The sequence below is a fragment of the Tamandua tetradactyla genome, chromosome 2, assembly GCF_023851605.1.
Source record: "Tamandua tetradactyla isolate mTamTet1 chromosome 2, mTamTet1.pri, whole genome shotgun sequence".
Taxonomy (NCBI): domain Eukaryota; kingdom Metazoa; phylum Chordata; class Mammalia; order Pilosa; family Myrmecophagidae; genus Tamandua; species Tamandua tetradactyla.
Window position 1 is genome coordinate 207,265,505 of NC_135328.1, and position 15,355 is coordinate 207,280,859.

Genomic DNA, 15,355 nt, shown 5'->3' on the forward strand with positions numbered 1-15,355 from the left:
CTGGATGCTGTGGCTGTCTCTGGGGAATTTCCTTGCTTCATTATTAGCATCTGATGAGGATAATTTAGAAGGCGTGAAATTTCCCAATGAATTCCCCCTGGACCACCTGATTAAAAACCAAACGTGATTGATTCAGGAGCTCACAATTAATGATTTCCTAACATAAACATATAAATTGACTGCTTACAAATCTCATTAATATTCAGAATTCTATGCTTTGAGTGGTAATGGTTAGTTTCTGATCTCTCAGCAAGTGTCAATAACACCTAGACAATGGTGACCATGTAGCATTTTAGCTAGAAAACTTAGCATCCATATCACAGATTCTTACTGAATCTCTGTACTGTTCTACTTGCACTGTAATGCAACAGCTAAGGAAATGCCCAGTGAACTGGGTGTTCACTTTGTCTAATTACTGTTTGCAATGCACTGTGATAGTGTTTGTTCCTATTAGTGATTAGCTGGCATAGCAAATCCTTCCCTTTTTTACTTTGATGACAGGTTATATAAACTACATTGTGTCCTCTGCACTATGTAGTTTGACTCTTTCATCTCAAGGAGGGGTTTTTACTTGTAACAGCTCTTGTTACTCTCTCAGCTCCAGCCTCAGATGATGAGGGCAGCACAGCAGCGACTGATGGTTCTACCCTTCGGACCTCTCCGGCTGACCACGGTGGTAGTGTGGGCTCAGAGAGCGGGGGAAGTGCTGTGGACTCAGTGGCTGGCGAGCACAGTGGTAATGTGGCCAGGGGTGCTGATCTTGTGCAGAGGATGGGGATGAAATAGGTGTTACCATCTGGGTCCTGGGATTGGTTTCAGCAAAGGGAACTTTGAAGGACTCATTAAAAATCTTATATCCCTCTGTGGAATTCATTTGATGTTCAGTTATGATAGTTTAAGCTCGGTGGGGTTGATATTGAAATATTTTACAAGAGGCTTTTAATTATCTGTTAATGGAAGAAAGCAATGACATCCACAAATTCTAAATCATGATTAATCTAAAACAGTTATGGTGTGACTTTGATACCCATCATCCTGTGGGTTTTTTTGCCTCCCTGTCTATCCTAGAAAGATATTTTGGGACAATCCTATTCTTAATGTATGTGTTAACAAGCCATCCCCACAGTTATCCTTGCACTAGTAAGGATAGAGTGAGGAAACATACAAAGCCATTTTGGCTTGAACTTGAAAATCTGTTTTTGGTTAAAAATTGGATATGAAGAATTCTTATGGAGAAGATTGAGTACCTGATAATTTCTAAATTCCCTTATCAGTAGTATAAGTTTCCTCTGGAGTATGAGATGGAAATTTATCAGTAGCTGAGGTTAAGATTGTTCTTGTAAGTAGACGTTATATACTATAGGATGGCCAGATGGCTTCCATGAGCGCAGTTTAGCATAGTATTATGGGCCAAGATCATGAATTCAGTCCTTACTTAGTTGTATATAGAAGAAAAAATGTTTTAATGCGACTAGTTACCTTTGAATTACTGGTGATTTCAGAGAATGCACTGGGTTTCATCAAGCTTTGGGAGTTGATTTCTGTGTGTTAACTATTTCTCTGTAGTATCTGGCCGGAGCAGTGCTTATGGTGATGCTACAGCTGAGGGGCATCCAGCTGGTCCAGGAAGTGTCAGCTCAAGTACAGGTGCTATCAGCACCACCACTGGGCACCAGGAAGGAGATGGCTCAGAGGGAGAAGGAGAAGGGGAAGCCGAAGGAGATGTCCATACTAGCAACAGGTGAGGACTTCATCCTCATAGTTGAGAGGCTTTCTGTTAAAGACTGTTTCAGAAATAGGATGATTGATCAGTTGCAGGAGGTGGAGTGGTGATAATAATATATTACTTTTTTTTCTTAATTTTTTATTAGAGGAGTTGTGGGTTTACAGAAAAATCATGTATAAAATACCAACACTTGCATTGGTGTGAAAAATTTATAATAATTGATGATAACACTTTTATTAATTCTGTTTTTTTTAACAGTACTTACATTTGTTACAATTGATAAAAGATTTTTAAAGTAGTACTGTAACTATTTGTCTATATAGTGTATATAGGGGCATTTTCTCCCCATATTCCCAAACTGTTTTTTTTCATGCATGTCTTTATTACTCATCTACCTATACACTAGATAAAGGGAGTGTCAGTCACATGGTTTTTGCAATCATTTTTTAAAGCCCTCAAAATGTATTTTGTTGCTTCATATAGTTTACATGGTCAGTTCTTTGTTTAGTTTTACACACATTTTACTATTTTCTGTGCTCAAAAATGTTTTCAGCATTTCTTTGTGCATTTCAGACCTTCCATCTAGAATCATTTTTCTCCATGAAAGAAGTCTAAAATTTAGATTCTCTTTAAGGAGATCTGTTGGTTACAACTCTTAAATTTTGTTAGTCTGAAAATGTCTTATTTTCTCACATTTTGTGGAAGTCTTTTTGAGGGATATAAAATTTTGTGTTGGCAGTTTGCCCCCCGCCCCCCCCCCCCAACAAATTAAAAATGGTTTTCTGGCTTTTATTATGGCCGGTGAGGAAAAACCTGTTGTAACTGCTCCTTTAAGGGAATGTCTTTATTGCTGCTTTTCAGATCTGTATTTTGTCACTATTTTTTGTAGTTTTACTAGGGTCTGAGGTGAATTTCTTCACATTTGTCCTGCTTAGTAGACTTTTGGATTCTTGAATGTATGGTTTATTATCTTGTATTAGTTCTGGAAAATTCTCATTCATTAATCTCTTTGTATACTGCTTCTGTCTCATTTTCTGTTGTTTTTCTTTCTGGGATTCTAATTAAATAGGTGCTAGACCATCATATTCTCGTCTTCAAGTGTCCTAATATCTCATGTATTTATCTTTTCTTTTTTTTTGTTGTTGTTACCTGTGCTTAATTATTTAAAGTTTTTGAAATGAATTTGTCTAGTATCAAAAAATGTTAGACACCTAGGAGTACGTATGAAAGATCTATAAGACTTCTGCACTGGAAACCACAAAACCTAATTGAGAGAAATAAAAGAAGACCTAAACAAATGAAGAAATATGCCAATGTTTATAGTTTCTAAAACTCATTATTATAAGGATAACAGTCATCTTCAGATTGATATAGACTGACTATAAACCCCGTAATAGAGATCAGCAGAAACCAATTTTGACATATATATGTCAAGATTTATTTGGAAGTGCAAGGGGCTAAGATAGCCCCACAACCTTGAAGAAGACTCACAAAGTTAGAGGGTTTTATATCACTATAGCTTATTATAAAGTTGTGGTAATTAAGACAGTGTTGTATTGGTGCAAGGTTAGACAAAATGAGCAGAACTGACCAGAATTCAGAAACAGATCCACACTTATATGGCCCTCTGACTTACATGTGCACTTAGGTACAGCAGGAGACACTTATGTACAGCGGGAGAAAGGTTGGTTTTTTCAATAGGTGGTTATGGGTCAGTTGACAGTCCATGTAGAATAAACCAAATCTTGACATTTATCTTATACCATATACAAAAATCTTTTTAAATATAGATCCAATGTAACAGGTAATACCTTTAATGTTGTACAAGACAAAGGTCTTCATTTCTTGAGGTTGGCAAAGATTTCTTAAATTGGACCTATAAAAGTATTGACCATAAAATAAATATAAACCGAACTACATTCTTGGCAACTGCTTCTTTTTTTCTTCTCCTCCTCTTAGTGTTAAAATTTCCGTCACCTAATTTTTCTTTGGTGGCTTCTGGGTTGGGGCAAAGAGTAGTTCCTATGAGAGAGGCTCTCATAGAATATGCTTCCCACCTGGGCAGATCCTGGGTTTGTTTCCTATTGCAGATGCTTTGTGTGGTCCTGGCAACCAGGTTTTGACCTTAAGTCTTCAAATGCTCTAAAATAAATCTCAGGATTCTTCTTACCTCTCTGGATTTCTAGTTTCATTCAGTCTCTGCCCTAATAATTTCTTAATTGCTATTGGGCCCATTATTGCTTTTATTTTGATCTGATATCCGGTGACCTTTCAAAATTCACTTATTACTTCTAATTGTAGAATCTGATGAATTTTCTGCTTATCCAGTCTTGTCATTTAAAAATAGCGATCTTTTAACTTTTTTCTATTTTTATATTTTTTAAAACCTTTTCTTGCTTTATTGCAAGTGGGCATCCAGTGCGATGTTGAAAGAAGTGGTGCTGGACATTCTTAACTCATTTTTAAACAAAGCAAAGGTTCAATATGACCATTAAGTATGATGTTAGCTGGAGAGTTTTTTAAATAGATAATCATTATCAAATTAATGAAGTTCTGTACCTAGTTTGCTGAGACATTTTTATTTTGAATGGGTTGTGAAGTTTTCCATTTGTTTTTGTTGCATCCATTGAGTTAATTATATGGTTTGTCCTTATTATGTTTAATGTCATGAATTCCGTTGACTGATTTTTCTATTATTAAACAAACTTCGTGAAGATAATTGCTCATGATGTATTATCTTTTATAGCATTGGATTTAATTTGCTAGTATTTTCTTTAAGCATGTAATTTTCATTCTTTGAAATGTCTTTGTCAGAGATTGGTATTGTTCTACAAATAACAAGAATAAACGTGTATGTTCTCCAAATCTGAAGATTTCAATCCATTTCAAATCTTAGTATGTTTTATCTACAAAAGTGTATTGAACTGCTACTCTTATCTTACCTTTCCTTACTTGTACTCCTCTCCCATTCCTGAGCAATTTCCACTCATTTGTAGACCCTACACACCTTGCCTGATTTATGCTTAGACTTTTATGTGTTACTGTACTTTGAAGAACCATCTCTCCATTCTTTTAGGTTCCTTTTTGGAAAAATCATGTATTATTCAAGTTAAGACCCTTACTTCATTCAAACTTTTTTTTTTTTTTACATGGGCAGGCACCAGGAATCAAACCTGGGTCTCTGGCATGGCAGGCAAGAACTCTGCCTGCTGAGCCACCATGGCCTGCCCTCAAACTTTTATTATTTTGAAATTATGCTGGGTATCTGCTAGGGTTCGCAATATATGAAAATGACACCTTTTTAAAATATATAAGCATATGGCTTCTTGCCGGTAGTTCCCAAGAGTAAATTGAGGAGAGACCAGTTTACTAAGAGAGCTAATCCATTAATTCATTCCTCAACTGTTGGGTAAGACTGCCAACCAGAGGTGTACAGTTCCAAAGGCTGGCTGTGTATCTGAAGATGAGGGCTAGGTAGGGGCCAACTGTGAATATATGAAGAAATTCTTGGGTCCAATATGGAAAGGGTGGAATTGAAATTGAATTCTGCATTAGGAAATAAAGTGGTCTAGGTGTGAGAGGGTAAAGCAGTGACTGGTCTTCCTAAGGGCTTGGGAAGCATGAAGAGGAAGAGCGACTCTGCAACTAGATGATACAGAATTTGTAGATCACAGAATTCCAGAAAAAGCAACATCCAGAGGCAGATTAGGGCCATGTATTAGAAGAAGCTAGGAAGCTCACAATTGGGGGATTGGTTTTGATACTGAGTGTATTTAGGATCTGATTGCTTAGGAAATATTTTTCACTTTCTTGTGGTAGGTTTTTTTCCAGTGCCATCAATTGTAGTTTGGCATAATCTTGCTCTGTTTGACAGAGTGAGATTTCTCCTGTGTTGTTGGTTCCAAACAGATGTATTTCTTAACATTTTTCTTAATGTTGGCATTGTTGCCAAGTAGCAGGAGACAAGAACTATCAAACTGTCATCTGCTGGTTAGCTTAAGTTTCATATATTTTCCTTGGCTTTTTAGGCTGCACATGGTCCGTCTGATGCTGTTGGAGAGACTACTGCAGACCTTGCCCCAATTACGAAATGTTGGAGGTGTCCGGGCCATCCCATACATGCAGGTATCCCTTAATTCACCAGGGTCTGTCACATTATAGTTGGACCATCTTTGAGCATACTCGCATTGCTCCTCCAGAAGATCCCGTAAGGTTTTGTTTGGGTGTTAGGTTATAGAATAGTGGAATACAATTTTGAATTGCAAGTCACAGCCCTTCATTTTATAGATGAAAAAACAGGATCAGAGAATTTAAGAAAAACTCCAGAGTCACCAGCAAGTTAATGTAGAGCCAGGAGCAAAATTTTTGACATTCTGAGTCTATAGTGTCTCTATGTGAAGTATTAGAGTGTGGTCTGATAGCTCTTCTTCCACTAGGTGCTTTCCTCTTTAGTTCATAGCACTCTGCCCTATTTTAAGTTATTTTGGTGGGATATGATGTATGTTAGTCAATTTTTTTGCATACTATTTGCAAAACATTTTCTGTAATGCCAACTGTAGCTTATACCAAAATTTGACTCTTCTGACTTAAGGACACTTAAGTTTCAAATAACTTGGAAATTAAAACAGTTTGCAGTTGTGATTGATAGGGAAGTCAAGAAGATAGGGATTTCTTCTGAAAAATCCTGTGTTTGGAGTTGTTGTCCTTTAGGAAATTAGCTTTCATGTTTTATCTCTCTGTTGATTTCCAGGTCATTCTGATGCTTACTACAGATCTGGATGGAGAAGATGAGAAAGATAAGGGGGCCCTGGACAACCTACTCTCCCAGCTTATTGCTGAACTGGGCATGGATAAAAAGGTATAATTTGAGAGTCAAAACTGTGTGATAAGAAGGATTGATTGAGCTGATTTCTTAGTTTGTCATTCCTCTCTTAGAGGAATTTTACCTAGTATCGGGGTAACCATTTACTGAGGACTTCAGCTTTATTGATTCAACAAAATCTATTCAGTGCTTCCTTTGGCCCAGGGATACCTTTGGGTCCAGGGTATAAATGGGGAACAAGACAAAGTCCCTGCTCTCATGGATATTTTGTAGTTCCATGTGGTACAAACGTTAAATTAGTTATTTGTATTTTAATATGACCTCCTAAGTGTATCAGCTCTCAGTTATCCAGGTATAGTCCATATAGTCCAGGATGCATTGGAATTAGTTCTATCTCTGAGTCAATCTGAGAAAAATTTAGGGCTGATAAGATTGAGGGAGTCTTGTTTAGGAGGTGCCTCAAGCTTTAAGTAAGCACAGGCTTCTGGGCTTCTTTTTGCCTGTAGGATGTCTCCAAGAAGAATGAACGCAGCGCCCTGAATGAAGTGCATCTGGTAGTAATGAGACTCCTAAGTGTCTTCATGTCCCGGACCAAATCTGGATCCAAGTCTTCCATATGTGAGGTATCTTTACTGTCATCTTTACAGTATTTGGGAAAGTTAAGAGAATCGTCTGTTGGTGCTAGGGCAGAGGGCACAGATGATTAGTCTTCTGCTAGAACAAGGTCATTGTTGCCTGAAAGGAATAAAATTCTAAACTGGCATCTCTTCAAGAGCAGAGCTTCCACCTTTTTAGAATCTCTTCCAAGTCCTAATCTTTGCCACGATTCCTTTGATGGAGGGGTTAAAGGGTTTGGAAATTTTATTGAAAAGCACTGGACTGTTCTGCAAGGCACAGAGTAGCTAAGAGAATTCCCCTACTATATGTGGCTATAAGGTATGGTAATAAAGCAGAAAGAGAGCAGTGTGTATGTGGTGGAAAGGAGATTAAGACAAAGCAAGAAGGTAAAAATTGAGGCTGAACTGCATCCAATATTAATGAGCTTATGAGCTGTGGGGTTTGCTGGGATTTGCAAGGCTCTCCTAATGGTTTTATTTACAGTAGCTTTCCTACTACTTTTTATTCGTGTGCTCACTCACCCCCATCTCCTTTGGAAAGCTGGTTCTACCAGGAGAATGGGGTTCCTAAGTGCCTATAGTGGAAAGTTTTCTCCTTCCTTCTTGAAAATTGGCTTCTTTTCTAGTTGCACAAGGGAAAAGAGAAAACCAAGTCCCTCCAGGGGGAAAGTTATCTAATTTTTTGCTTCCCTGGCCCCTCTGTGTGTGGAAAGAGTAGAACTGAGAAGTGATATCACTTTTTTTTTCACCATGTGGTTGTTTAGAAGAGTTGGGAAAGTGTTTAAGCTAGTTGGAAAGTGTTTTATCTCAAGAGACTAACTCAATTCCATAGCAGCTAATTCTGGATTCTGAGACTCATCTGGATTACACAGCTTTTACAAGCCATTCTTACCTTCTCTGCTCATCCAGTGTTTTTTTTCCTCCCTTCCAGTCATCTTCCCTCATCTCCAGTGCTACAGCAGCAGCCCTCCTGAGCTCAGGGGCTGTGGACTATTGTCTGCATGTGCTCAAATCATTGCTGGAGTATTGGAAGAGCCAGCAGAATGATGAAGAGCCCGTGGCTACCAGTCAACTGCTGAAACCACACACAACTTCATCCCCACCTGACATGAGCCCGTTCTTTCTCCGCCAGTATGTGAAGGTAAGGTCTTTTCCTGGGCCAAAGAACTACACCTAACCCTCATCCAGAGCACTCTCCTCCTTACTATCAGTGAGTAAAACTGAAGGCACTAAGTGTGAGGAGCTGCAGAAAGGAGCGGGGATCCTTGGTGGGTTTTATTCTCAATATGAATTAAGATGTGACCACTTCTAGCCTTCTATTCTGATTCCCATCACTTTGTGTGAACCCAAGAAATTGGATGAAATTAGATAGTCCTCTCATTTCACATTCAGCTCCTTAGAAAAAGATGAGAATATACATGGTGATGTTGTCAGTAGTGGATCATGTGTATGTCTCATATCATCCTCTCACCCCATTGTCCTAAGGGGTCCTTTAACATGCTAGTGAAGATGGGCTTTCTGAACAGATGAGTCTGGGAACAAATCCTACCCAGGTAGCCAATTACCAGCAATGAAGCTTGGAGAAGTTCTATCTAACTTTGTAAGCCTCAGTTTCTACACCCAGAAAACGAGGATACAGATAGTATCTGCTTTATAGGGTTGTTGTGAGCATCAAATGAGGTAATCTTTGTAAAGGACTTAGCGTAGTGCATAGCTTATATCAAAGCTCAGTAAATGTTATTAATGCCACTTCAACTTCCTTTGAGTCCATATAGTGGAATTAGATGGGTTAGACTAGCTGGTCCTCTTACCACCTACTCAGAATTGTTTTGAGCAATATAGGAATATAACAGGCATATAGTGCGAATTTGATCATGCCCTCTTTTTTATATATATATATATATGATCTTTTTGTGATTTTCCATAGCTGTTAGGCCAAATAACATTCTTTGATTATCTGGCTACCTACTTAACTCTCTCGCTTTATCACCTACCATACCCCTTCCTGCAGCTCTACCAATCTCTTCATTTCCCTACAGGTGGCTTGTTGTCTTAGTACACACTGTTCCTTCTGAAATTCTTCCCTTTCCTCTATCCCTTTCTTCTCCCATCCAGCTAACCTCCTAGTCCTTCTTCAAGACCCATCTTAATTAAGCATTGGATCCTTGGGAAAACCTTCCCTAACAAAGACTTCACTAACGAGTCTGATTGAGATCGTCTTTATGTTCTCAGCAAACCCTGTGCCCGCACTTGGATCCACTGATATACTTGTCTCCTTTTGTCCTCAGACTGTCAGCAAAGACATTTTATTCCTTTTTACAAGCCCATGGATATAGAATGGATAAATAACTGGTGATTAGTTACACGTAAAACATTGTGTCCTCAAATTCTTACAGATTCTTCTTGTGGAGCCACATAGCTTGTGTGATAGCTATTGTTTCCACTGTCCTCAGGTCTCTCAGCACCCTACCTCCTTTTGTGATGTGAACGAGGAAACTTTACTGAGTTTGGTGCTCCTGACCCTCTTGGTTTATTTAAATATGTCTTGCTTATCATGGAAAAGTTTGGTTTTACGAGATGGAATAAATATCTCATAGAAAATTAGAATCCTTATCCACTACTGTTTTTTTGTTTGTGGTGTTTTTTGCTTGTTTGTTTTGACATTTTAGCTCTGTCTTCTGTGTAAGAGTACAATCAACCCAATATCAAAAACCACGGGGTGAAATATTAAAATTTTTAGGAGTAATGGTTCTTGTCTTCACTATAACCTTTGCATGTAATTAAATTGCTCCCAGAAACCTGGTGCCTTGCTACATTTGTAAACTAAATTGTCCATCATTGATGGCTCTTAGTTTGTGAGGCACCATTTAGCAATTTCAATTTATAATATACCTAGTGGGCAATAAGCCAGCTTTTTTCCTGATTGTGATAGAAGAAAATTGACAGACGTGGATTCTCACAGAAATGATCTTCTCCCAGGGCCATGCTGCTGATGTGTTTGAAGCCTATACTCAACTTCTAACAGAGATGGTGCTGCGGCTTCCATACCAAATCAAAAAGATCGCTGACACCAATTCTCGAATCCCACCTCCTGTCTTTGACCATTCATGGTTTTACTTTCTCTCAGAGGTAAGTGAAGGTCCCAAGCATGTGCCAGTCAAGGAGGGGACACATCTGCTGAGACTCCCTTGCATTTTCTGTCCTTCCTATTTTTCAGTCAATATTTCCCTTAGAGTCCCTCTCACTCATTTAGGTCATGGTCTAATATATGGTGAAACTTTGGAAAATGTGTATGAAAGCAAGCCATCTGCTTTAGCTTCTGATTCTGTATGTTTAACTTCCCCCATTTGTAATAATAGTGGGCAAGTTTAATAATTCAGGGCTCTGTCAGGAAAACAGAAACTACCTCGGTTATCTTAGAAAGATAGGAAATTGGTTAAACAGGTATTAGACAACCAAAAAGACAAAAAGGAAAAATTGTGGTAACACAAGATGTGGCTACCAATAGACCTGTGCATGAAGAGGAGAGGCCTGGTGGTTGTGGGATTTAGATCTCTGAAGAGGGGCTGTTGCTGGTACCACAGGAGCTCTGAGGGAACGTGATATGGCTGACTCTGGTACTGCGGCTTATACTAGTCTGGGAATACTGAAAGAAGCTGATGATTACAACCAAATGTAGCTATTGGGGAAAGCGCTGATGTTAGGATAGTAGGCTCACAGAAGGAAGTACAGCCCTTCTTCCCCTGCCTTCCATATTTCCTCCACTGTTTCCTATTGGCGAACTTAAGAAGGAGCCAGCTGGCAAAGAAGCCACGCAGTTAGCATAATTCAGAACTGCACTCACAGAGCAAAATATGGCAGGGTGTGTTTGAAACCAAGATAATAGCTTAATAACTAGTACAGCAAGCATGAGATTGACTATGGAAAGAATAATTTGTTAGCAACCCCCACATGACCATTTCCAGTTGAATACCATATCAACTCAGCCTCTTCCCTAGCTCTCTTACCTGAAAAAATGATTGTGAATGTTTCTTTCCTTTTAGCTTCACTTTGGGCAGCCTGGAATGACCAACTTCCCAGTAGGGTTTTAAGTACTCAAGAAAGAGGAGCATAAATGTTGCTACTTTTTTCTTTGACTCCTCTCTTTTTATTTATTTCTCTGGATCCCTTTAAGAAAGACTACGTTCATCAGAGGCCAGCTTAGCTTGGAGGAAGTAGTAACAGTTCATTAAAATCCAGGGTGGAGGAGCCATGGTTAGTACACATACAACTCCAAGTTGTTTATTCTTTATTTCATTTTTCCCCCTAAAGTATCTGATGATCCAACAAACTCCATTTGTGCGACGTCAAGTCCGCAAACTTCTGCTCTTCATCTGTGGCTCAAAGGAGAAGTACCGCCAGCTCCGGGATTTGCACACCCTGGACTCCCACGTGCGTGGAATCAAGAAACTGCTAGAGGAACAGGGGATATTCCTCCGGGCAAGTGTGGTTACAGCCAGCTCAGGCTCCGCCTTGCAGTATGACACACTCATCAGCCTGGTACGAGGGCTGGGAAATAGTAGGGCAGGGAGAGGGCATGTGATGAGACAGCCAAATAGGTAATAGGTTGGAGCATTACAGGGGTTTGGAATATCTAGAGAATATGGCCAGGATAGAGATTAGGAGAAATCCATCATACCTGACTGGATACCATTCTGTGTGGCTGTAGGGTCTGTAATTTTCCCAGCACCACTTCCCCAGCTTGTCAGTGGTTTCTCCATTAAGAGATGAGGTGGCTTGAGCTTTTTACCAGTGTCTTTTGCAACCGCTCACATCATAGACAGGAAAACCTGAAATTTGTGTGCTTCTGATTTGGTCCTTGAATAACTAAAGTGATAGTGGAGGTCAGAATTTAAAAATATATCACTGTTCTGAAGAAAATTATTTGAGGGTAAAAATATATATAGGCAGTAATATATATATATATTACTATATTATTAATATGTTAATATATAATTAATATATAATATATAATTAATATATTACTATATTATTAATATATATTAATTATATATTATTTATATATATATATATATAGATATATATTATATTATTGCCTAAAGACGAAGGTATTTGAATTTAGGAGCATAAATTGAATATTTTGCATGTGAGCATCTGGAAAGAACATCTTCAATATTGAATCCTGGTTTGCTCATCTCAAGTCCTTGCTTTTGTGCTGTAGCTAGGACACAGGTAGGCTTGCTGATAGTTTCTTGGGTCATGACCTCCTTAGCCACTGCCTTATAATCTGGAGGTTTTCTGAAAACAAAAGCCTTTGTATAGTAGAACAGACAGAATTCAGTAAGATCTGCAGCAGTGGATGGGGTCTTGGTGCCTAGTTTCACCAGGACCCTGGGTCAATCAGACATTCCAGAAAGCACTTCCCTTGTACAGAGGACCATGATCAGTTTGCAATCCAAAGCCAGGATGATGACAACTCAAAGCAGCAGGTATGATAGGTATTTGGACTGTTCGTAGGAGTTACTCATTTTCAGTGATCGGTTTCTATTTCAGATGGAGCACTTGAAAGCCTGTGCAGAGATTGCTGCCCAGAGAACCATCAACTGGCAGAAATTCTGCATCAAAGACGACTGTAAGCAGTGCTGTTCCTTTTGGTTGCTGTTATTAATTCATTTTTAAAGAACTATTTATTAAGGCTAACAATGTGCCAAACACTGAACTGGATGCTGGAGATATAACCATGAGCAAGATATATGGACATGAATTTTGCTCTCATGGAACTTTCAGCCTGGCAAAGAAGACAAGTAAAAATCTAAGAGTGATAAGGGCCAGTAGACAAAATTTGGGGTGCTATGGGAGCACAAAGTAGGAATATCTCTAGCCTCCAGAATGGACGTGACATTTTAACCAAGATGTGAAGGATGAAATGGGGTGGAGGAGGGAGCATCATTTTTGGCAGAAGGACTAGCATATTTTGAGGCTGGGAGAGCTTAATGATTAAGAAACTCAAAGAAGTGTAATATGACTGGAGTAGTGTGTGCTTAGTAGGGAGTGGTGAGAGAAGGGGGCAGCCACGTCTTGATCATCCTAAGAGTTCAAGAATTTTGGATTTAAATGACTTTGGCTGCATTGTGGAATGGATTGAGAGAGGTTAGGATAGTAATAGTAAGGCTAAAGAGAGATATATGAATTCTAGAGAATAATCTTATTTAAAGAAGAGGGGATTGGGATCCAGTCCATATGTAGTTTTTATAATACTTGTCAGATGTTTCCACAGAGGATATAAATTCTTGTCAACATTCAGCAGTGATAGCTTGGACAAGGAAGCTGGTGGGAATAGGATGGTCTAGACTGTGTGGAAAAGTGACATCTAATTGTAGATGTTTGACATGTAGTTGAAGTTATCTCAGAGCTTAGCCACTGTCTCCTCTGCTTCCAGCTGTCCTGTACTTCCTGCTCCAAGTCAGTTTCCTAGTGGACGAAGGAGTGTCTCCAGTGCTGCTACAGCTGCTCTCCTGTGCTCTGTGTGGCAGCAAAGTGCTTGCTGCTATGGCAGCCTCTGCAGGGTCCTCTAGTGCTTCTTCCTCCTCTGCCCCTGTGGCTTCTAGTTCTGGACAAGCCACAACACAGTCTAAGTCAACCACCAAAAAGAGCAAGAAAGAAGAAAAGGAAAAGGAGAAAGAGGGTAAGAGTCTCTCTCTTTCTTGGTGACCAGGCTGGTGTATTTTAACTTTTATTGAAGCACAAGGTTTATTCTGTTCTTTTCAAAGTGCTTTTATCCTGAGTTATAGATGACCTAAAACCCAAATACTCTCTAGTGTCTACTTTTGTCTCATTTTCAGTCATATTTAAGGTGACACTTTAAACAAATGTGACTTTCTATACAAGTGACAGTAGTAGTAAAGGTCAAAATGCACTAAACTCATCTAGGGACTTGACCTTTAACATTTTTAGTAGGCCATTTTATCTGAATTTAGGTTTCTTTTTTGGTAAAATAATACCAAGACCTGCTCTCTGGGGTGGTTGTCTGAGTTGAATGTGCCTTGTAAACTATAAAATTTATATTTTTATAAATATGTATGTTTTAAATTTCACAGCCATTTTAGCCGACCTTTACCTCTCTGAGCAACCTTTCTGCTTCACTGCTTTTCATGGCCCTTGGAGGCCTAAGACTGATTGCTCAGGAGTTGAGAGCAATGGAGGTGTTTTACATTTCCCTAATTAATTATTCATGTGTCTGGACAAATCTACAGTAGTGTTAGCTGTTTTAGATAGCAGTTTTCTGAAAGAAAGTTCCTCCTCCAGTATAATTATATTTGTTTAGCACCAGTCTAACATAGGTACTTTATCTTGTACTTTCCGTGTGTGTGTGTGTGGTATTGATCTCTTTTGGGCCTGACCTTTGTGTTCCCTAAACTGAAAATTGCAAATTCTAACCATTTAGTTGAAACTTTGAGAAATAAACAGAATACTCTCCCTCTCCATCTAGCAGCACAGGCTTTAGGAACCTAGATGACTTCTTCATACTTCAGCCCTCAGTTCTGCCCTGGTTTTGCAGGTGAGAGCTCAGGCAGCCAAGAGGACCAGCTGTGTACAGCTCTGGTGAATCAATTGAACAAATTTGCAGATAAGGAAACTCTGGTCCAGTTTCTGCGTTGCTTCCTGTTAGAGTCTAATTCTTCCTCGGTGCGCTGGCAGGCCCATTGTCTGACACTGCATATCTACAGGTAGGGCAGATCTGCGTGAGTATGGGATGAAGTGGATGTTGTTGTTCTCTCTTGGTTTTGTGTTACATGCTCATGGTCACAGTGACTGTTTACAGCAGTCAAATCCTCTGCAGTATTAGAGAGTTCTTCATTGAGTTACCTGCTTTTTGGTCACTCCGGGTAGCACAAGCCAGAGACTCTTTTCCATGCAGAAGGCTATTTTAAGGAGTTTGTAAAATGACCAGGCTTAACTCTTTCCACTGAAAAAGCTCAGTTTCTGCTCTTGAGTAATACTGGATGATACCTCCTCCTGAAGACAGTAGATGACTATGCTCGTTCTATTAGGATAAATTGTCAAAATAGTAACGAAACCATTCAACTTTAATCCATACATGTGGGGAAATAGATAAATCTGCAGGCTCTAGCTGGTATTGGCCTTGATGATAAATGGAGGAGTCTTAGAGTTTTTTGTTGCTTGGTAATA

General features: G+C 39.1%; 1 protein-coding gene across 14 annotated transcripts in view; it reads left to right on the top strand.

The window, feature by feature from the left end:
* The window catches only part of UBR4 (ubiquitin protein ligase E3 component n-recognin 4), a 154,827-nt gene that overhangs the window by 94,983 nt on the left and 44,489 nt on the right, over positions 1-15,355 (top strand). For 10 of the 14 annotated variants that reach the window (XM_077151062.1, XM_077151075.1, XM_077151064.1 and 7 more), the window contains 11 exons: positions 581-736; positions 1,567-1,741; positions 5,755-5,851; positions 6,477-6,584; positions 7,055-7,171; positions 8,097-8,306; positions 10,145-10,294; positions 11,477-11,704; positions 12,719-12,797; positions 13,605-13,850; positions 14,724-14,892. In XM_077151062.1, the coding sequence (XP_077007177.1) occupies positions 581-736; positions 1,567-1,741; positions 5,755-5,851; positions 6,477-6,584; positions 7,055-7,171; positions 8,097-8,306; positions 10,145-10,294; positions 11,477-11,704; positions 12,719-12,797; positions 13,605-13,850; positions 14,724-14,892 (1,735 nt within the window). The remainder of the gene's footprint in view (positions 1-580; positions 737-1,566; positions 1,742-5,754; positions 5,852-6,476; positions 6,585-7,054; positions 7,172-8,096; positions 8,307-10,144; positions 10,295-11,476; positions 11,705-12,718; positions 12,798-13,604; positions 13,851-14,723; positions 14,893-15,355) is intronic. The other 4 variants (XM_077151065.1, XM_077151073.1, XM_077151074.1 and 1 more) reach the window with 2 other exon arrangements.